At 44.5% G+C, this 22,063-nt stretch overlaps 1 protein-coding gene across 6 annotated transcripts in view; it reads right to left on the bottom strand.

The window, feature by feature from the left end:
* LLGL2 (LLGL scribble cell polarity complex component 2) overlaps window positions 1-22,051 on the bottom strand; it is a 69,987-nt gene extending 47,936 nt beyond the window's left edge. Inside the window, exons 1-2 of one of the 6 annotated variants that reach the window (XM_028716872.2) lie at window positions 21,925-22,051; window positions 6,636-6,739 (exon numbers count right to left, since the gene is read on the bottom strand). In XM_028716872.2, coding sequence (XP_028572705.2) covers window positions 6,636-6,710 — 75 coding nt within the window. In that variant the 5' untranslated portion in view covers window positions 6,711-6,739; window positions 21,925-22,051. The other 5 variants (XM_077924205.1, XM_077924204.1, XM_028716875.2 and 2 more) reach the window with 5 other exon arrangements.
* Window positions 22,052-22,063: the final 12 nt, after the last annotated feature.

Here is a 22,063-nt window from a genome sequence, read left to right as displayed (position 1 = left end):
ACTTGCCGATCGCATGGTCGGCGGTTCAAATCCCCGCGGCGGGGTGCGCTCCCGTCGTTCGGTCCCAGCGCCTGCCAACCTAGCAGTTCGAAAGCACCTCCGGGTGCAAGTAGATAAATTACCAGCGGGAAGGTAAACGGCGTTCCGTGTGCTGCGCTGGCTCGCCAGATGCAGCTTGTCACGCTGGCCACATGACCCGGAAGTGTCTGCGGACAGCGCTGGCTCCCGGCCTATAGAGTGAGATGAGCGCACAACCCTAGAGTCTGTCAAGACTGGCCCATACGGGCAGGGGTACCTTTATGTTCAGAGAAGTAAGGTGGGCTCAGAGCCTTGTTTTTAAAATTGGCACATGCTGGCATTTACTCGGGCAAATTATTTATAGACCTATAAAATTCAACCTCAACTCAAAAGCCAATGGGTGGTATTCAACTAAGTTTTACACAAAGCAGACCTACTGAAATGAATGCATCTTACTCAGTCATGCTCGTTCAATGGGACTACTCTAAGTAAAACCACACATCATATATAGCTTCTTTTCAAGTGCTCGCATCTGCTTTAATTTTTGCTTTGCTTTTATCTGCAGGAACGTCAAAATATCTCAACCTGGAAAGAGCTTTAATAAAGCTGCAAAGAGAAACTCTGAAGAACTCCAGCCTGCCTCTCTGGCAGTGTGATGCTGCCCTACCTAGCAGCAGAAACCTATGACTAAGCAGCTCAGCCCATCAGCCAAGACTCCAGCCTGGAGCACCATACTTGCAGGCTGCTTCTGCTAGGCTTCTTGCAATGCGGAGAGCCAAGGAGGGACACACAGGAACCTCCAGAGATACCGTATTTTTCGCTCCATAAGACACACTTTTCCCCTCTTAAAATCTAAGGGGAAATGTCTGTGCGTCTTATGGAGCGAATGTGTGGTCCCTGGGGCTGGGGGGGGGGGGAACCAGGGCTTCCCCCGCCAGCCCCACAAGCTCTGGGAGCAGCTCCCTGAGCTGCTCTTTGGGGCTGGGGGGGAGAACCTGGGCTTCCCCCTCCAGCCTCGACAAGCTCCTGAGCAGCTCTGGGGTAGCCAGTGATGGGCCGCACTTCTCCCTCCTTGGGGAAAAGCCGCCAAGAGGCACACACACACTCCACGCGGCTCGTGAAAGGGAGCGCTGAGCAGAGCCTGGGATGCATACAGGCTCTGCTCAGCGCTCACTTTAAATAATTCCCCCCCCCCTTGAATTCCCCCCCCAAAAGAAAAAAGTAGGTGCGCCTTATGGAGCGAAAAATACGATAATCAGAGGGAAAGAACAGCCATAAGAACAAAACCTTCCAGGGTCGAACAGGGATCCAAACTGGAGCATTCCCTCCAATTTTCAGGAATTGCTGTTGTTAAAAAAGCATGTTGCGACATCCAAACAAGAGTCTTTGAAGCGCTGGCTGCTTTGGAAAACCCTTAAAACAAAGAATGAGACGGGCAGTTTTAAATCCTAGTTAAAAAAAAAGAACCTTTACAATAATTGATGGACATTTTAAATCAGGCACCCCAAAACTCAGCCCTCCAGATGTTTTGGGAGTACAACTCCCATCATCCCTAGCTAACAGGACCAGTGGGTCAGGGATGATGGGAACCGTAGTCCCCAAACATCTGGAGGGCCGAGTTTCGGGGTGCCTGTTTTAAACCAAGGTTGGGCAGCACTCCAGATTGCCAACACTGCAAATAAAATGCTGGCTTTTAGGAGCTGCATTAACAAGGCGTTTAGTATGTCTCTTTTATTTTTAAAGACAACCTGAAAGTCATCAGGTTTCAAGACTTTTCTGTAGAATAGCAAAAAAGAAAAAAGGGGGAAAAAAGGGCAGAGAACGTTGGAAGGGCTAGATTTTGGTGGGAAATGGCCTCAACAGGACTACCACTGCAGCTGGAAGGGCAAGAGGTCATGCCATTTGGGGCAGGAGGGGGGAGGTTCAGTTTCAAAGCATTCCTTCCCTGCTGCAGTAGTAATACATGGGAACAGCAGTCAGAGAATCCACCAATCCTAACCCTTGGATCTGATGCAATTCGAAAGGCTTGGAGGCTCAATGTTACACTGTGCATCTGCTGAAAACCACCAAGAGCTTGTTCCCATGTGATACTTAAAACAATATGAAAACAATAAGTGTTCAAAGCGCTTCACTGACACGATCCAGTTTTAAAACTTAACAAAAAGCAACAACTCTACATGTCTGTATTATTATCCCCTGTGTTGCAGATGCAGAGACTGAAGCCAAGAGAGCAGCTTGCCTAAAGCCACTTTGTGAGTTCCTAGCAGAGGCAAGATTTGAACCGGGGACTTTACGATTCACAGCTCAGTCTCTTGGAGCACCTGCACATCCACCCCAAACGTTCTTGGATGTGGATATCATAGCTCCCTCGCTGCCATCATAAAACCCAGTCCTTATTGCACAGCCTCTATCTACTGTCCAGCAGGAGGAGGGTTAAAAATATTTTTTTTAAGGGGGGGGTGGGTTGAAATAAGAGAGAAGACACCACTAGAAGAGCCACTCTGTGAAATAATGATATAAGGAGCATTGCCCCTTACTAATGGTTTCAGATCTGAAAAGTAATGTCTTTACTAAAGTATACAGTGGTACCTCGGGTTACATACGCTTCAGGTTACATACGCTTCAGGTGACAGACTCCGCTAACCCAGAAATAGTACCTCGGGTTAAGAACTTTGCTTGAGGATGAGAACAGAAATCGTGCTCCAGCGGCGCGGCGGCAGCGGGAGGCCCCATTAGCTAAAGTGGTGCTTCAGGTTAAGAACAGTTTCAGGTTAAGAACGGACCTCCGGAACGAATTAGGTACTTAACCCAAGGTACCACTGTACTGTTTTCCTTACACTTGCTCAGGATTTCTCCTCCCCAGTCCACCCCCACAAACTTTGTGCTATGCACCACCTCTTTCCTTTCCTCCACAATTCTATTATTACACTATTTCAAAACCAGGGTGGAGTGCCTAATCCAGCATGGGTGGCACTTGAAATTGTACCCAGAGAGCAGACACCTTGCAAGAAGGAACTGTTGAAAGACTGGGGAATTTATTCTCGGGATAAGCCAAGCCAGGTTGCCTGACCCCTGCAATGTTGGATTTGTTGAACTGTTGAACCGCCCAACAGTTAAGTGCTGCGCAAGGGAAAATTCCAACTAGCTTTTGTCTCTCCGTTCAGAAGCCAAGGGTTACCAATAATATATCCTCTTCCCCTCACACAGGGTGAAGCAACAGACTACCCAGTCACAAGGGATGCAGAGGAGAGTGAAGGAGGCAAAGACACCACCACCAGACACCTGCTTCTGTTCCAGCTGAATTGTCTCCCTCCGCAGGAGTCACTTTGAGGGCTACAGCTGAAAGGCAGAATCTACAATCAGGAAGTTCTGTTTTCCATTCTGTTCTGTAGACAAACATGCCATAGAGTCTGACAACTTCTTTTCTTTTCTTTTAAGAAGCTAAAATTGCACTCAGTAAGTTATCACTTCCCTCCTCATGCTATTCAATATACATAGACAGAGAAACTGCTTTTGATGTACTGCATGAACAAAAGTCCCAGAAGGGGGGGGTTGGGAAATCCCAGAAACAATTAAGAACAGCTTGTGGCTATAACCACACACTGCACTGACAGCCACATCTACAAGTTCAGCCTTTGCAGGTGCAGTAGAGCAGTGGAAAACCAGTGTTTCCATACCAGCCAAGATTTTATACCGGCTTCCCAGCCAACCTGGAAAATAATAATTCTAGAACTGAGCAAGGACAGAACTGCTTAGACAATGTACATGCATGCTCACACAAAAGTTGCCAGCATTGTGTCACTACTGATGAGTCATCGAGGGCATGGATTTGACTTAGAAATGCCATGAATTTGGCTGCACTACGTGGGTGGATGAGATTTCACAGCAAAGGAGGGGCAGGCAGAGCATTCCAGCAGTTTAGGATAGAAGGTTTCTATCATTAGAGTAGGATAGACTTATGCTGGTGCAGGAAGAGGCACAAGCCTTAGAAATGGTTGGTTTACATAATTATGAAAGGCACCATTTCCTGTCTTAAAAGCCCCACACATGAACTAGGCACCCCAAAGTAAACATCCCTAATTACACCTCAACCTCCCATTTGTACAATAGCTTCAATGTGTTAACTCTAGGTAAAAGTTAGCTGAATGCAACCTATAGTAAAAAAAAAGGGGGGGGGAATGAGACAAGAAAAAGGTTTCTAAGCAATGTGCATGTGCGCACACACAAATCTTGCCAATTAAAAATGGAAAGAGCGGTTCCTCATCATAAAGAAGGTTTGATGAACTCATTGAGAAAGTGGCATTCTACTGAGTCATTACTGAATTACTCCACACAGTGAGCTGAACATATCCCTAAGATTGTAGTTAATGGGCTTTTCTACCACCTTCACTAAGACGCTGAAAATTTGAATATTAGATTTAATATGCTTTAAATTACCGGGTTCTGGAACTTTTCCCATTAAAATGTCAATTAATCTGACAGTTTTACACTACCTACAAGGGTCCTTCACAAGCAAACACTCCATCTAGGCAGCACACCACCCAGAAAAACACTTTCCCATATGGAACACAAATAGTTAATTAAGAACAGGTAAGTTAGTACCTGCTCTGGAGATATGGGGCTGAGTAAATGGTTAACTATGCAAGGCACTCCAGGACTGCAAAGTATTTAATCTTACCTTGAAAAACACTGGAAAGTCTATCACAGGCGAATGACACCAAAGTTATAAATTGTTCCCTTTCCCCATTTCATGCACAGATTTTTAAAGGGGATATGTTCAAGTTGTACATGAATTGCAAGCATCTGGCTTTTTTTTTTTTTTTAAGCAAGCTGTCTGTTTTTCCTGCCACCAAATCTTATTGCTTTGGTGAATATACGCAACATACACCAGAGAAATTGAGAATAGATTAACAGGACACCTGATGAAAATGTAATGTTTGCGGATTTCAGTTTAAGCAGTAGAGCAGGGGTCAGCAAACTTTTTCAGCAGGTTGCCGGTCCACTGTCCCTCAGATCTTCTGGGGGGGGGGGGGTGTCTATATTTGTGGGGAGGGGGGGAATGAACAAATTCCTATGCCCCACAAATAACCCAGAGATGCATTTTAAATAAAAGAACACATTCTACTCATGTAAAAACACCAGGCAGGGCCCACAAATAACCCAGAGATGCATTTTAAATACACATGTAAAAACACCCTGATTCCCAGACTGTCTGCAGGCCGGATTTAGAAGGCAATTGGGCCGGATCCAGCCCCCGGGTCTTAGTTTGCCTACCCATGTGGTAGAGCAATATGAAAAAAGGGCCTAAACAGACACACTTCCTACACACCTAGTTCACACTTTAACAGATCAAAGTGTGAACAGCACTCCTAGGATAATGGCAAATGGGGTTCAGATGTCAACAATGAACCTTTCAATGTGCTGATTCTGGCACTTGGTTACTGTCCAGGATTTCCAAGGTGGGCTATTCATGGGTGTTATTTAGATTATAGTTTCAACGCATGAAAAAACACACACACTCTAACACAGAAGTGCCTCAAGTTACCATTCCCAAAATGGAAAAAAAGCAAAGCTTCAACCTCTTAAAAGCTAGGAGTGCTTTGGTGTGGCATCCAACTGAGCAATCAAGTCATCTTAGCTGTCCTCAGCACTTACAAAATGCATGCAGCAATCATGTCCAGCTACAGTTGCCTCTGCTAAACACGGCAATCAAGCCCTACATACCCTTCCTCCTGCCCCCCCCCCCAACACCATCCTTTTATCCACATGGCACTCCTTTTCATGAATGCCAAATTACTACTTGCGCACTTGCAAAACACACACACACCAATAAACCACCCGTAAAAGAGTTTGCAGGATACGATACGCACCACACAAATTCTATAAATTTTTTACTACATCTGAGCCGATAGTTACACCACTTTGCGATGGAAGATTAGAAGCAGCAAAATGTTAGCTGAAGGTCAAGCTTCTGTACATCCTAACAGAGATCCGTTTACTGTTACCGTGGTTTAGAAATTAAAGCGCTGGCTCATAACACACCTGCTGCCAAAGGAAGAACACAACACACAGCACTTTTTCACAGTTTTTACCTCAGCGATTGGCAGCGCACAGAGACTGATTGTAAGCTTTTAAAAGAAGCATATTCTAACACTCCTCCCAACCACATCCAAGCATACGGAAGTGCATGTAAGCCCGAGAATTGTACACAGCCCCATACGTGTTTATTTAATGGCAGTGCTATAACCAAACCAAAATAGCTCCCATTTAACTCCTCAAAGGAGAAAATACTGCTAAACAAGAGATAAAGGCCCTCTCTGCCTTAACAAATAAATAAATAAATAAATGCCACAGGATCTGAACGTCCATCTGGAACTCAGGAAATAATTTGTTAGTTTAAGGCACATACATACATAAAAAGGACATTGTTGGCAAGCCCCACACCAGTTTACCAAATATTTGTTTAGTCGCATGCTCTGTGCTAACCTGAAGGCCGAGGAAGAATTGTCCCACACAACGCCAAGCGATCTCACACCTTCCAGCCTGTCTAGGCAGGCTGCTCTTTAAAAGCGTTCATACTAGTTTCCACTTAGGCTGCATTCAGGGCCAAAACTTACCTTGTTAAACTGGAAAAGGTCACGCTTGAGCCTCTCTCTTATTGGGTCATGTCCAGGTCTCAAAAATCTTCTCATTTTCCTCTTTAACCGCTTGGCCCCTAAACCTAAGGAAGAACAAGAAGATTTGATAAGGATCACGTGCAACCTAGCTAGAACATTCCACACGAGGAAAACTGAAATAACTTGCATATTTCAGGTCGATTTTCTCTGACTAGAAGCGGAAAAGAGCGCACCAGAAGTCAGGCAACAGTTGAGCGATAACACAGCAGATAGGCATTTTAAAAGATCAATTCTAGGGACTCTCCCAGCTTCCCAGATTGGTTGGCAACCCTGACTGGGATCTGTTTTCACACCAGTCTCATATTAAATGAACGAGGGGGAGAGAGGAAGAGGGAGTTCAACTATTCTCATGAGACTAAATAGAATTAAGTTTTTTCTGTGTCAAAAGAAACAGCAGTGTCGCATGCACAAGACCACAACATTATGTTGTTCAGCGTTATTTATTCCAAAGCTGCACCATCCTGGTACATACAAATTGCTAAGCATAAGAACCACCTGCCAGATCAAGCCATCTAGTCCACCACCTTGTTGTCACAGTGGCCAACCAGGGTATATAAACCAGGATTAGGATCCACACTCAACCCGTAAGCAGCAAGTGAAAAGGGTAGGAAAGGAGTGAGGAACCGAAAATCTAGTGCTTGGGACTCTCTCTTGGCCACAGCCAAACCACAGCCCTTACTGAGTCTGCTTCACGACCTCCTTAAGTGGTTGCATGTGACTGGAATATGAACCAGGGTTAGAGATGTGTCTGCATGCAGAAGCCTCTTGCATCTGCATGGGTGGAATGTAGCCTATTATATTAAAGTAACATCCACCTGCATTGCTCCACCTACTTTTGCCTCTGGCCCCACCTACCACTGGTTGCCCAGGAGGGAGTGAGACCCCTCAGGATGAAAAAGGTTCCCCTTCCCTGAGGGACAGAAAATGTCACTCAGCTTTATCTACACTAGTGGTGTCCAAAATTCTTTCAAAGAGGGCCAGATTTGATGAAGTGAAGGGCCGTGAGGGGCGACCAAAGGGCCAGCCAAAGTTGTTGAGCTTTTTTATAAGACTGAAATTGTTGAGCTTTTTTTATGAAGTTGTGGAATTTTTTTTAGGATTGAAGAGTTGTGGAATTTTACCCCAGGAAATAAACTGCCACAGGGGCCGGATTAAACCGACCAGTGGGCCGCATTAGGCCCCCGAAATGGACTTTGGACATGCCTGATCTACCCCGACCGTTTTGTTAAATATATAAAGAATAACGTTCTTGAGAACTGCATACTTTGGGACTTCCAACATCGTGCCCAGAAGAGTTCTGGAGAACTTGAAAGCTTGCTCACTATCTTGTCAAATTGTGAAGGTCTTAATCAAAATACTAATAAAATCAATAGCCTATTGTAAGTTCTTATTTTTTTCTCTCCCTAGTGGACCAACACAACTACCTAGAATTTTTGTAATGTTGAGTATGCAACCTGTGCTCAGAGACTTACTTTTGTCTAGTGGTATCTGGCTAGAATATCTGCATTTTCACAGAATATTTTGGGTGATTAGAGAAAGGTGTAGGTGAGGCCAGGGGCTGTGGCACATAAGGCACCACCAGTAAGAGACTATGCTCTGCTCAAGAGACACCAATTCTCTCTTTTGATCTCTTCAAAGGGGTTGAATTAATCCCTGACACTATGAAAGCCTAGAGGTTTTAACTGAAATTCTAATTCAAAACAGGCACTTAGGTTCCAGTGAAATAATCTGTTGCTGCATGGAGGATTGAAGCCTTTATTAAAAATAAAGCAAATGGAAAGCAAGGCTTTCATTAAAGGAGCCGCTCTGCCAAATTCTGGGGAACACACAATCGTACATGCAGTTGTACACATTACATGGATGCTTTCTACAGCGGTTGCACGTGGGAGTCTTCCCGGTGTTTACAGCGCTGAGAAAAATGTTCAGCGGTCCTTGGTTGATGCATCAAGATCTGGTGTGGAGACAGGTTAATTGTTAATCTGTTTCTACAAAAAAACCACAAACTCTTAAACCAGCAACTGCCATGGAAGATGCAACAGCCTTAAGGTATTTTGCACCTCTGCAAAAGCTAATAAAAAATGGTAAATACAGGAATAACCCAAAGCAACTGAGCTAACAATAGCATTTGGAGCAGGAAATGCAAAGCCAAGAGTTCAACTACCTTCACTCACAAAACAAGGTGTGAAAAACATTAAGCCTTGGAAGAAAGCAGTTTAAGAAGGGCAAGGCCTGGGAACTTGGAGAAATCCAAGATGAATAGACATGTTTTAGGAAAAGGTGTTATGTTGGAGGGAAGGAAAAGGAAGATCCAGTAGAGCAGAAGGATATCTGCAGTTTCACTTAGAAAATTTTGCATACAAACAATGGCTGGTATACCACCCATCTTGCCATGTATATTTTGGGCAGCAGCTGTATCCAATTATTCTTGAGCTGTTTTTGGACCACCTTTGTATCTCACAATAGCAAATGATAACAACTTTAAGGCTCTCAGCCACAGCAATAAGCCCATGTGGCCCCCAACAGAAAAAAGGTTCCCCACCGCTGCTGTGGACAATCATTGCAGGGAACATGTTTTCTATGTGCAACACATATTGGATAAGTTTTGCCCAGTTCTATTGTAGCAGGAACCCCCCCACCCCAATCATTCTGCTTGTACAAACTTCACACACACACACACTCACACACTACATACGCCACATTTCTGTTATAAATTCATAGAAAAATCAACCATACATTGGATTTGCACTGTTCCATTTTTATTTTACTCCATATGACAAGAACTAACAAAAGGGGAGGGGGGTTTGACCCTGGTCAGCCAAAATCCCTTCACTGTCTCAGCACATCTGCAGGAGCCCTGCCCAGATGATCCCAGACAGAAGACAATCAAGACCACAAAGAACTTGCATATGGGAGTGGATTCAGCATGGACTGAAACAAAGGACAATGATCAGATCTTCCCTCAGGGGGCAGGAAACTGCAAACTCCCCTTTGTCTCCTGGAAGTGACTCATGGGGAGGGGGGAAAGGAGGAACCAGCCAGGTGACAAGATACTCAGGTTACCACCAACTCCTCCCTCAACCCCTCCTTTCTGTAATATATGCATGATGTTTCTGGGGGGTGGGCTTGACCTAGAGGAGGGGAATTTCAAAAGTTTTTATAAGACCTGGCACACTATTTTTCTGGGTCTTTCCTCTCACCTGCAAGTGAGGGGAACACCCTGTCGCGACAGTCTTTCTTCAATAAAGACCAGGCCTATAGGCTGCTGATTTGCTTCAATTTGCTCTGGTTGGTGCTTTATTTTTGTCCAAGGGAGCCCTAAGATTTTTCCTGTAACACTATCAAGCCACATATGTGTTCTTTAGGCTGAAGTGAGAACATGAAAAAGACACTGCTGAATTGGGCCAGTGGCCCGTCTAGTCCTGCAGCCTGTTTTTAGAGTGGCCGACAACCTGATACCTTATGGGAACCAGACAAGGAGGACTTGAGGCACAACAGTACTCTCCCCCATTCTGCGGTGTCAGCAAGTGGTATTCAGAAGCATACAGTTTCCAAAAGTAGGAGGAGAACATAGCCATTATTACTAATAACCATTGGATATGAACTTAGGAGGGTTTGGGTTTTTTAATGCGGAACATACAAAGCTGCTTTCTAATAAGAGTCAGATTATCAGTCCCTCTCACCCAGTCTCACCTACCCTGACTGAGAAGAGATCTCAGTCTGGACAGCCATGTCATTAACTGGGACCTGAACCTAGGACCCTCATTAAAAGGTAAAGGTAAAGGGACCCCTGACCATTAGGTCCAGTCATGACCGACTCTGGGGTTGCGGCGCTCATCTCGCTTTATTGGCCGAGGGAGCCGGTGTACAGCTTCCGGGTCATGTGGCCAGAAGGACTAAGCCGCTTCTGGCGAACCAGAGGAGCGCACGGAAACGCCGTTTACCTTCCCGCTGGAGTGGTACCTATTTATCTATTTGCACTTTGCCGCGCTTTCGAACTGTTAGGTTGGCAGGAGCAGGGACCGAGCAACGGGAGCTCACCCCGTCGCGGGGATTCGAACCGCCAACCTTCTGATCGTTAAGTCCTAGGCTCTGTGGTTTAACCCACAGTGCCACCCACGTCCCACAAGGACCCTCATTATTACTTTATTATTTATTGAATTTATATCACCCTTCATCTGAAGATCTCAGGACTGTTCACAATACAAAAATACAGGACAAAAGCACAAACACCACCCCACACACATAAAAGCAATAACGTGAGAAATTAAGGTGGTCTGCCAAGGAGCAAATCAACTGGAACAGTAGTCAGTGGCAGACCACAGGTAAGAATTTCAGCTTTACCCCTGCAGATGCATCTAACAGTTGTTCAACTTTAGACTGTAAGACCCTTTTGAATTTTGAGTGGAAAGGTAGACCATAAAGTCTTAAAGCAAGAACAAGTTAAGTTGCCTCTCAGTATGCTGCTTTGGTACCAGGAAATTTAGCCAAACAGGGCAATTTGAAAATACAAGGATTCTCATAAATCAGCACAGTATTCTACCAAGCATGAAATGTTCAGTTTTAGAAATGAGTCCCATATATTTGCAAACGTAACCATATTACTTATAGTATGACTTAGAAGCAGCAAACAATTTACTGCTGTTTTGTACTGAGGGTCACCATAAAGGTCGCTACCCTGGGGAGGCCACTCATCACACACACTCCAATATGAAATTCTTGGACTACAGCAAAGGTCTCAGCAGCTGGGGATGTTTCTATTACTTTATGCTTATATAAACAAGTGGGCTCATTCTCTCTGCATTCCAACCAGTAATGAGGTCGCCCCCCCTGCATGTCATAAATCAAACTATTCCCTCATGAGTTTTGCCACCACATAAGAGTGAAGGATAGACAGCCAAATTAAGGGACAGAAGTTACAAGGTGAACATATTTTACACCCAACTAGCATGAGCTGTAGCAGAAGGGATGCAGCTCAGTAGCACGGAAAGGGGTCCAACGTTTAATTCCTGGCATCTCCAGGTATGGTTGGGAAAGATTTGTGCCTGAAACCGTGGAGAGCTGCTGCAAATCAGTAGACGATACTGAGTTAGATAGACCAACGGTCTGATTTGATACACAGGCAGCTTCCCATGTAGAAAACTACCAATTCCAGCTAATTCAGTATTTGCCACACAGCTGCACTTCTTACCTTCTAGACCAGCCTTTCTGAACCTTGGGTCCCCCGACGTTGTTGAACTATAACTCCCTTCACTCCTTGCTAGCAGGACCAGTAGTCAGGGATGATGGGAGTTGTAGTCCAAAAACATCTGGGGACCCAAGGAGGTTCAGAAAGGCTGCTCCAGACTGTACAAAAAAAGAAGAACAAATTAGTAAAACTGAATACAACTGGATCTATTCCCCCTTCTTGTAACAAATTCTTCAACGTCTCCATATACAAGCATTGGCGTTAGGGTGTGCAGCCGATGTGTACCAGTTTAGTGAATAGAGACTGAGTAAGCTTTCTTCTCCTAAATTATTAACACCCAATACTCCATACTTATCTATGGAAAGAACAGTACATTCACACATTTTACTGTGACAGAAGAATTTAGGATAGGGAGGAAGAACTTATGGCTTTCCAGATCTTGTTGGATGACAACTTTCACCACTGGCCATGGAGCTGCTGGAAGTTGAGTCCACCAATATCTGAAGGTCCACAGGTTTCCCATCCCTAATTTAGAAGACTTCTTTTGTAGAAGCATGTGACAGATATGCTCGCGGGTAGGCATCAAAGCAGGACCATTCAGCAGATGGGAGTGAAAACGATCACCTATCTAGCAAGCTATAATGGTTAATATGTCAGACTAGGACTTGGGGAACCCAAGTTAGATCCTACCTCAGCCATGAAGATCTCATCTTGGGCAAGTAACTATTTCATCATAACCTTTCCCATGTATAACCAACCAACAATCCAAATATTCAGAAACTGGGATGCCGCCCATAAGCAATCCATTTGATAATTTCCAAGGCTGCTTTCAAAATGGCAGCCCTTCCAGCAAAAGAAAATGAAATGCCTCATGGAAGAGGGAGCACTTCCTAGCATGGAGACTAAGCATGACATCAACTTTGTTTCTGATACTGCCTTGCACATACTGACCCTGATAAGTCTGGCAGCAACCAATTGCTACAGAATGGAGTATCAGGCATGACTATTCAATATGTCCCTCAACAATAGCCCAATGCTGCTTGAAAAACCAACCACCTGGATGCCACTTGGCAGAAATGTATGGTATAATTTTCATGAGTTCTTTTCACTTTCCACTTCCTCCAAGCTGGGAGTTGTACATACTTTCCACTTCAGGAAAGTAACCCTCAGGCCTTGAGCAAATTATTTCACAGACTTCACAACCCATTTTGAGGCTTCTTAACCTCTGAGTATTGAGATACCAACAGGAGCAAAAACTGCAACTATCTGGTGCATTAGTTTGACAGGGCAAGGAGCGCTTGGTAAAAACAATTAGCAAAAACAGGTGTGACGGAAAGAGTGCCCAGTTGTCTGCCATGGAAACTTTTGCAAGAAGGAAAACAACAGAGAGAGGAAAAGAGGGAAGGAAGTAGTAAATAAAGTAAGATGCTCATAAATGTGGTTTATGTGGTCAAATTACACTTAACCTCCATTGTCACAAACAGACAGGAGAGAAATGCGATGCTTTCAACATAATGCTAAAATGAACGAACGACTAGATTTCTTGTTCCAGTCTTGGGAAATGATTTACCCTCCAATACACCCAACTACAAAACTGAAAGTTCATGCAGAAGACTGCGCCCTTTTTGACTTCCTTTTGACTTAAAACGATTTTTACAAACATTGATGATACAATACACACAATATCCACAAAATCAACTTCTATTTCTTCATCAGCTGTGGATGGAATAGGGCTGTGATGGACTGAGGATGAAACCAACGCATAGAAAACAACATATACATTTTGGAAAAGTCTTCAGTGGTGGAGAAACCCCAACATACTGGATCCCAACCAATTTCTTTGCTTCCTCAATTCCACAGAGCACAATTCAGGGCACACACAGTTTGAACAATAAAGCTTATAGAACAGCCTTTGAGACAAATTTCTTCACTGGTCACAACCATCCTCAGCATTAGGGCTGGACGATGTTAGGTTTTCAACACTGATGTATCACCAGCCAAACATCGTGGTTTTGTGATCCACTATGATGTTGAAGGGCATGGGACGCAGGTGGCGCTGTGGGTAAAACCTCAGCACCTAGGACTTTCCGATCGCATGGTCGGCGGTTCGAATCCCCTTGGCGGGGTGCGCTCCCGTCGTTTGGTCCCAGCGCCTGCCAACCTAGCAGTTCTAAAGCACCCTCGGGTGCAAGTAGATAAATAGGGACCGCTTACCAGCGGGAAGGTAAACGGCGTTCCATGTGCTGCGCTGGCTCGCCAGATGCAGCTTGTCACGCTGGCCACGTGACCCGGAAGTGTCTGCGGACAGCGCTGGCTCCCGGCCTATAGAGTGAGATGAGCGCACAACCCTAGAGTCTAGCAAGACTGGCCCGTACGGGCAGGGGTACCTTTACCTTTATGATGTTGAAACAAGTTGCATTGGCCCCAGCTGGCGGGGTGCAGTGTAAAACTGCCTCTGCTCTCATTGCGGAAGCTGAGGAGGCACATTCACTCTAGCGCCTCATGGGCCAATGCTGCTGGAAAAGACATCAGCCTCCCCTGCAGAGCACATTCTGGACCCAGACCACCATTACCAAGAAGGCCCTCTCACCTTTTACCATCTGCCTCATCTCCTAAGGTGAGGAAACACCGAAGGGGGTCTCAGACAATTTGCAAATGCACTACCTGGCAGATTCGCAGAAGACCTTTAAAATACTGGGCTGAAACATCAAGAGTGCTGTAGCACCTTGAAGATAACACAGTTACTGTGCATAAGCTTTGGCGAGTCCAAGGTAATTTTTAATGCACCATGCTAACACAATTGACCTTCAGGAGTTTGCCCTAGGTTGGCATTTTAACCAGTTGTGCAGTGCCAATTAGCGGTTTGTATATTGCAACTTTGGTTATGCTTTTCACAGCCCTGCTCCAAGCAAATGCAGAACATATAAAGGGTCCTGATACATAAGACCAAAAGATTGACTGGTTCATCCTTCTGTTCTAGTAGCAGTCAACCAGATGCCCCTGGGAACCTCACAAGCAGGATATGAGTGTAAGAGCACTATCCTGGCTAATGGATAACTCAGCTGGTTAGAGCATGGTGCTGGTAACACCACGGTCATAGGTTCGATCCCCATATGGGACATATACATATTCCTGCATTGCCAGGGGTTGGACTGGATGATCCTCAGGGTCCCTTCCAACTCAACAATTCTACGATTCCATGATCCCCAGCAACTGGCACTCAGAGAAGTAGTGCTTCTGATGTAAAAGGCACCACACAGCCATCATGACAAATAGCCATTGGTAACCTGGTCTTCCATGAATTCATCTGTTGGCTCTTTTTGAAGCCATCACAGTTGGTGGCCACCATTATATAATGTGGGAGTGGCCACCATCATTTAATATGCTGTTACCTGAATCTTCCATTATTTAGCATAAATAGATGGCCCTGGGTTCTAGTGCTATGAGAGATGGAGTGTGTGTGTGTGTGTAAAAACTCCCTCTCTTCCCACTTTCTTCAAAGGATGCATAATTTTATCCCTGAAAATCTTTTGTGGCAGTGGCATAAGCATCCAAAGTACTGCAAAGCTGCCAAATACTTACTTGACACAGCTGAAGTGGCCAATAGGTTTCGAGAAATGTATAATTTCATACTGCTGACTCAAATGGATGAAAGAGGAGTACCCCATCACAGAACAAGTATGTTCAAGTGGTGTTTTTTTCCTCTGAGGCCTCTTAGAAGGATATAAAGATGTGAGTGTTTTCAAGGCTGTTTTGATTAAAGGGACGTAGAACATTAGGGATGATGATTAAGCTCAGCCAACTTCAACAATTTAAGTACATTACTTCTAAAGGTTTAATTTGGAAAATAATCCTATGATTGAACAGCCATGGTCCTCTTCTTACTGGCTGTTGTCAGCCACATGACAAGTTATCTCTTAAAGTAACTTTCGATAAATGCTGACTCCAAAAATCTAAACAACAGGAAAGGTATAGGAAGAATAGTAACCCATCAGATTGCAAAGATGCTCTTTTCATTTTGGTCCAGTCTTATCTATAAGATTCAGGTGTATTTGCTAGGGGTGTTTTTTTTACCATGACAGTACTGAAATGAAGGAAATGAAGGTGCCAGGTATGTCTCAGGGCCAAATTACATGTTACATAGTTGTGGGTTCCTTTAAAAACAACAACAACAACTGAGGTTGCCATCAGAAATTGAAGAGCAGCAGGAAAAGGAGCCGATTACCCCTTTCCACCATTTCTGCATCCCCAACAAACTCCTTTCCCACGCAGCCCTGCTCTCAATCAGAGGATTAGGCGGAAAGGGAAAAGATAAAGTAGAATATGCCTGGTTTGGGCCACAGATGCATAAGAAATTTCATTATGGCGCCCAGAATATGAAGCACTCAGTCAGCCATGTATGTCGAGTAGCCCAGCTGCTGGTAGCAGAGATACAGGCTTGACAAGTGATCAAGAGAGAGACTTATGCCCCTCCCTGCAGCTATGGTATTCAGTAAGCAATGCAGGCTTACAACAGACCTATTCAACAAGACCAGAAAATGTGTTAATCAGTTCTCATCATAGCAGTCAACTTTCAGATTTGAAAATAAGGGATCAGCAGCCTCACCTGTCCCGGGGACAGTCTACGGGATATCTATCAATCCGGGATAGCAGCAGGAAGCAGCAGGAAACGGTGATGGAATAAGGGAATTTCCCACAAAAAAAGGGAAGGTTGACAGCTATGGTTCTCATAACAAGAGCATATGTTGTTATGCTATCACTTTCATTAAAACAGGTCTCTGATTGATACAATATGCAAGACTCTTCAGTTAGGAAGTGGTTTATCCTGTCTTAAATGGAAGGATAATCTGCATGTTTACGACTTTTGTTCTGTGCCATCCCCAACCCACCAGATTTACTTCTGGCCATTAAGGAAGACCTGTGAATATTATTTAAAAGGTCATCACTGAACTTCCCTGCAGTGACAGAACTAAAATACTCCATATTTTGTAGCCTCTTAACAAACCTCTGATCCTGAGGTATTGCAGTTCACAAGTTTCCTGCCTCTAAACTAAAGACCCCAAAATCAAATCTGACAAGAACAGAGATATGTGCAGCTGGCAAAAAGTCAAACAGAAATTAATGCAGACTGACAAGGTGACAAGTTAAGCCAATTATTCCAAGTAGAATTTAAACAGAATGTTTGAATAAAATGTTGCAGTGGCAAGTCTTCAGGAACTCAGAGCAGCTTTTGAAAAGTGGGTTTATCCATGCATACTTGAGAACTCTCCAAAATTTGTTTCCACTTTAGTTAATTTTGAGAAAACCAGGCAAAATCACATTTAAAATTATAATCATATGCCTACACATAATCAGGAAGGAACACTGAAAAGCATCAAACCCACCCAGCACTATTTTTCTAGAAAAAGAGCTGCCGAAACTCACCATGAACGCCTCCCTTGTTCTCTTATAATGGCGCCCACCTGAGAGGTGTCAGAACTGAGTTCCAGCTAGTTCCAGCTGGAAAAAAGCCCTGATCATATCCGAGAACATTTGGTGTATGTTCTACAGCACAGAGAGGGTTTCCATTCACTGCTATGAGGAATAATGCTTGCAATTCTAAACATGGAATGTCCAGAAGGCAAGTTCCAAACTTGGTGGGGTTTTCTTCTTGAGTAAGCCTTTTTAGGACTGAGTTAGAAGATGCACAATCAACACAGGGTTTCTTTCCTTTTTACAGGTGACCATTGAATTTTAAATCTGTACTGTGAGACCTGAAGAGATCAGATGTAATATCTGGGAAAATGACACACGACTAAACGGAAATTTTATAGGAGGACTAATCACAAAGCAGAAATATTTCAGATTAACTGAAGTTATCAACATTTCAATAAGGCCTCAGTCAGACACCTTACTGCAAATGTGACAGACTAAACAGCCAAGAAGATAGCCAGGTCATAGGACAGGATCCAGAACAGGCATAGGCAAACTCGGGCCTCCAGATGTTTTGGGACTACAGCTCCCAACATCCCTGACCACTGGCCCTGTTAGCTAGGGATAATGGGAGTTGTAGTTCGAAAACATCTGGAGGACTGATTTTGCCTAAGCCTGATCCAGAATAAGACTTGTATCCAATGCTGCATGAACAGCATTCCACTCCCACAATGGAGCTTCCCCTTTCTTCTCCCTGCATGCTTCCAAAAACTGATCCAGAGGGACCCTTGACACTCTGAAGCAGATTTTGTGGATGTGGGAGAGGCCTGCAGGCGACAGCAGAGGAAAGGGACATTCCATTGCACAAGAAGAAGTCTGTTGTGCAAGCGAACAGTAGCATTTGGAGTTCACACAAGCCACCTTATTTACAACCCTCAGAGCAAGATGACCAGATGATGTTGTACTTCAGCTCCCATCAGTCTCGACCAGCATGGTCATAATGATAAGAGTTGTACTCCATCAACATCTAGACGGCTACAGATTTTCCATCTTTGCAGCAGAGCATACCACTGAAGCACATCTGCATTCCATACAGAAGCAAGATTAGCCCAAAATCTAAAACTCCACTCCAAATACCAATGGCATTTATGATGTCTGTAAGGAAAAAAACAACAGCAATAAAAACTTTGTGTTGCTTACTAAATTTATTACTATACATGCACCAACCAAGTCATTTTATTGCCAGAAGCTAACTTCTCAATTCATAAGTGTGCTATATGAGACACCACTAAAAATCACACTGTGGATAATTCCACAACACCACACTTAAACTATGGAAGTTATACCACACTTAAGTCACTGCAGAGAATATAAATGAAAAAGGCAACAGTGGCAGTGAAGATTCTTAAGATCACTTAATTAATCTTTTGAGTGATGTAATAGACAGGTCAGTATTTTCCATTTTCCACTTTATATGATGCTGTACATGGCAAGGACATTCCATGATAGTTGATTCATATTAGAGATAGAAAATACCACATATAACACAAAAATGTTCCCATAATCCTGCAAAAGGAGGTGGGGCTATTTTCCCTTTTAATCACCCAACTTACTTGGAAAAAGATTGTCTGTTTGGGACAAACTTGTTAACCATAAGCTTCAGAATGACAATTTTAAAATATACTATATGCTCCAGTGAGGCAACTTCGGTGTGAATTCCTGTGAGAAGTATTTGCATAGCGAAGAGTCAGAGATATTTTTAAGTGTGATAGTACATGGAGTCTTCTGTGACCGAAAGCTGCTCACACGCCTCTGATGAAGCAATGGCAACTAGTTTCCATTGCTGTTATACCACATATTAATGCCTGTAAGTCAGGGATGCAGCTTTCCAGATGTCTCTCAACCTACCATCAGCCCCAGTCAGCATGGTCAATGGTCAGGATGACAGAACTTACAAGTGAAGTTCCCCAACTCTGCTGCAAGACTGTAAAAAGTGGCTCTCTGTTTACATTTGGTTGTATACCAATACTAGTTGTCATTCATCCCACAGGTTTGTCAAGTGCAATAATTGCTGATTTTTCCATCTGGAAGTATACCCTACTACACAGACCCTAAACATGTTTACTCAGAAAGCAATCCCATTATTGTAATTGCGTAGGCTCAAGGGAACCAGGGATGGTCTGGGAACAGCTGATGCCGCAGCAAAGCAGGAACAGACCTCAACAATAAACCACACAGAAGATCAGACAGGAGCAGAATAAACATTATTAAAATTGTGCACGCTCTGGACTACAAGCTCTCATTTAAGATAAAACCCACATATTAAATGTAATATTAGGCAGCAGCTGCTTGACCAGCCACAGCTTGAGCACACCTGTGGCAAAAAATATTTTAACAGAAGCGTCAACAATACATAGTACACCCTTGCTTCCTACACAGATCTTGAAAATGTAACACCTTTATCAGCTCAAACTTGCTGCTGCACATGAAACATTATACTGTATAGGTGACTCTGGACTCTGAATATTAACACAAATTTCAACCATGAACAGCAGACAGGTAACTTCAAGGAACCACCCCCAGGTTCCAGTTTCAACAATACAATAGGCATGAACACCTACAGGGTCACCTGTCCCACCTCCAAGAAAAAGATGACATGTTTCACTTCAGCACAGCAAGAAGTGCAGAGCGGGGGTAGAAAGCCATTTGTCCGCAATAATACACCATTGTCTGAGCTTCGAATGAAAACCTGCTGAAAGACCATTAATAAGGCAACCTCAAAGAGATTTATTTAACAATGAAATTATTTCAAAGGGCTCCGATTTCCACTGAAACAACTCAGATTTAATGAGACCCGGTAAGTTTTCCCAGCCTCCAAAGCAGTTACTATTTCAGGTTGAACAACTAGCAAGTCTTCATTGTTTGAAGAGACCAGCTTGTCTTAGAAGTTACACATGGAGTCCAAATTAAACTGGGAGGGGGAATAGGGCAGGAGGGGAGTTTCTCAGCTATAGATAAGTAACTGATCTGTTACTTATGTGCCTGGCCTTTGGAGAACACAACAAGGCTATTCTCAGTTGTGATACTTGACAAATACCTTTAGTAAGTTAGGGTGTGGTGTCCACTCATATTGCTAAAGACTGCATGGAGATTTCAGTTTGCCTCAAGCTTATCTGCAGGGGCATTCATTACCTCAGATGTCAGCAGTGTTTGGGGAACAAAGGGAAAATTTGGTTCAGTTCATGTGGTAATTTCAGTACCACAAACAGTTATCTAACACAATGAAGGGCAGGTTTCCATCAATGTGGGCTGATATTATCATACTTGCCCAAGGCTAACGCCAAATGCCCCAAAACACACATACCACATTGCTCTGTAAGAGATTATCTGCCATCTTGGATTTCCTCAATGAAATCCCAGAGCCAACCTTTGGCCTATGCCAGGGATAGAGAGCATGTGGTCCATCAAACCCTGTTGGACTACAACTCACATCCTCCCTAACCACTGATTATGCTTGGGGCTGATATAAGTCAGAGTCCAGCACATCAGAGGGACACATTTTCCCACTGACCCTATATAGGCTAATGGAGTGGTTCAGACAACTAATAGGCACCAAGATGCCAATTACTGGCCTATACCTCCTAGAGCTTATTATACTAAATTTCAGTCAACAGTGACATATTGACCTTCAAAGAAAAGGAAATGACGAGCAAGATTCGTCTTGACCTGCTACCAAAGAAATAAAAAGCCACCTGGAATCAACAATAGTCAAGAGGGGAAATCAAGCCCCCTCACAGAGGTTTGCCAGCCTGCCATACTGTAGTCCCAGAGCACCTGTGCAAACAGCACAGCCTGCCAAAAAAGTATCAAGTACTTGAACAAAGGCAAACCTTTCTGAAATACCTCCAGCCAACAACCGACATAGCAAGGCAATGCTGACCAGGGGCATCGGAAGAACAACAGGAGTCCTAACAACTTGCTGCTTGCTTCACCGGCGAAAATTAAAAACAAAAACCAGTTACCTGCCTCCCCAGGGCCAGATCTCAATGCTGGCAACCCCCCCCAAAAAAACAACAACAACAACAACACAACAATCCACAACTAACTCGGCCAAGGTAAAGTCCAAACTTCATCTACTACCCACAAAGACCCTCCTCCCCACACTTCTGGCGGACACCAGAAAAAGACCCCACATAATTCTCAAGGCCAAGCGCACCCAAAGTGATGCCCCCCTACACGCTTTCTCAGCCCATCGAGGGCACCCTTCCACCAACCCACTGCAACACCCCCACCCCGACCAGCTTTCACGCCCCCTAACCATCATCCCAAAGAATCCCTCCGACGCCCGCCCTGCAAGGCACTCCCCGACCAGCCTTGCCCTTTCTTCCCAGGATCCATGACAAAGCTCAGAGCAGTCTCCTATTTGCTCACCTTCCAGCATGGAGTCCAAGCCTCAACTCCACCCAACGCCTGTCCAAGGGAGCTTCTCCCTCTCCCCCCCCCGGAAAGCACCCCCCCTTTACCTGGCGTCCCCGCCCCGCTTTCTTTGCAGCCTCAGCCCCGTCCCCCCGCCCAGGCCCCCCGCTCACCGGAGGGGAGGGCCGCGTGCAGAGAAGCCAGGCTGAGCCTTACCGTGCAATGTCCCCCGACGCGCCCCAGCTCCTCCTTGCGCCGGCGCCGCCGCCACCTCTCCTTCCTGGATACCTCCAGCAGGGGGGGGCGTGCCCGCCGGATATGCAAATCACAAAGGGGGCGTGGTGCATCCCTTTCT

This window comes from Podarcis muralis, chromosome 2 (assembly GCF_964188315.1).
Source record: "Podarcis muralis chromosome 2, rPodMur119.hap1.1, whole genome shotgun sequence".
Taxonomy (NCBI): Eukaryota; Metazoa; Chordata; class Lepidosauria; order Squamata; family Lacertidae; genus Podarcis; species Podarcis muralis.
This window is presented reverse-complemented; position numbering and strand designations above follow the sequence as displayed.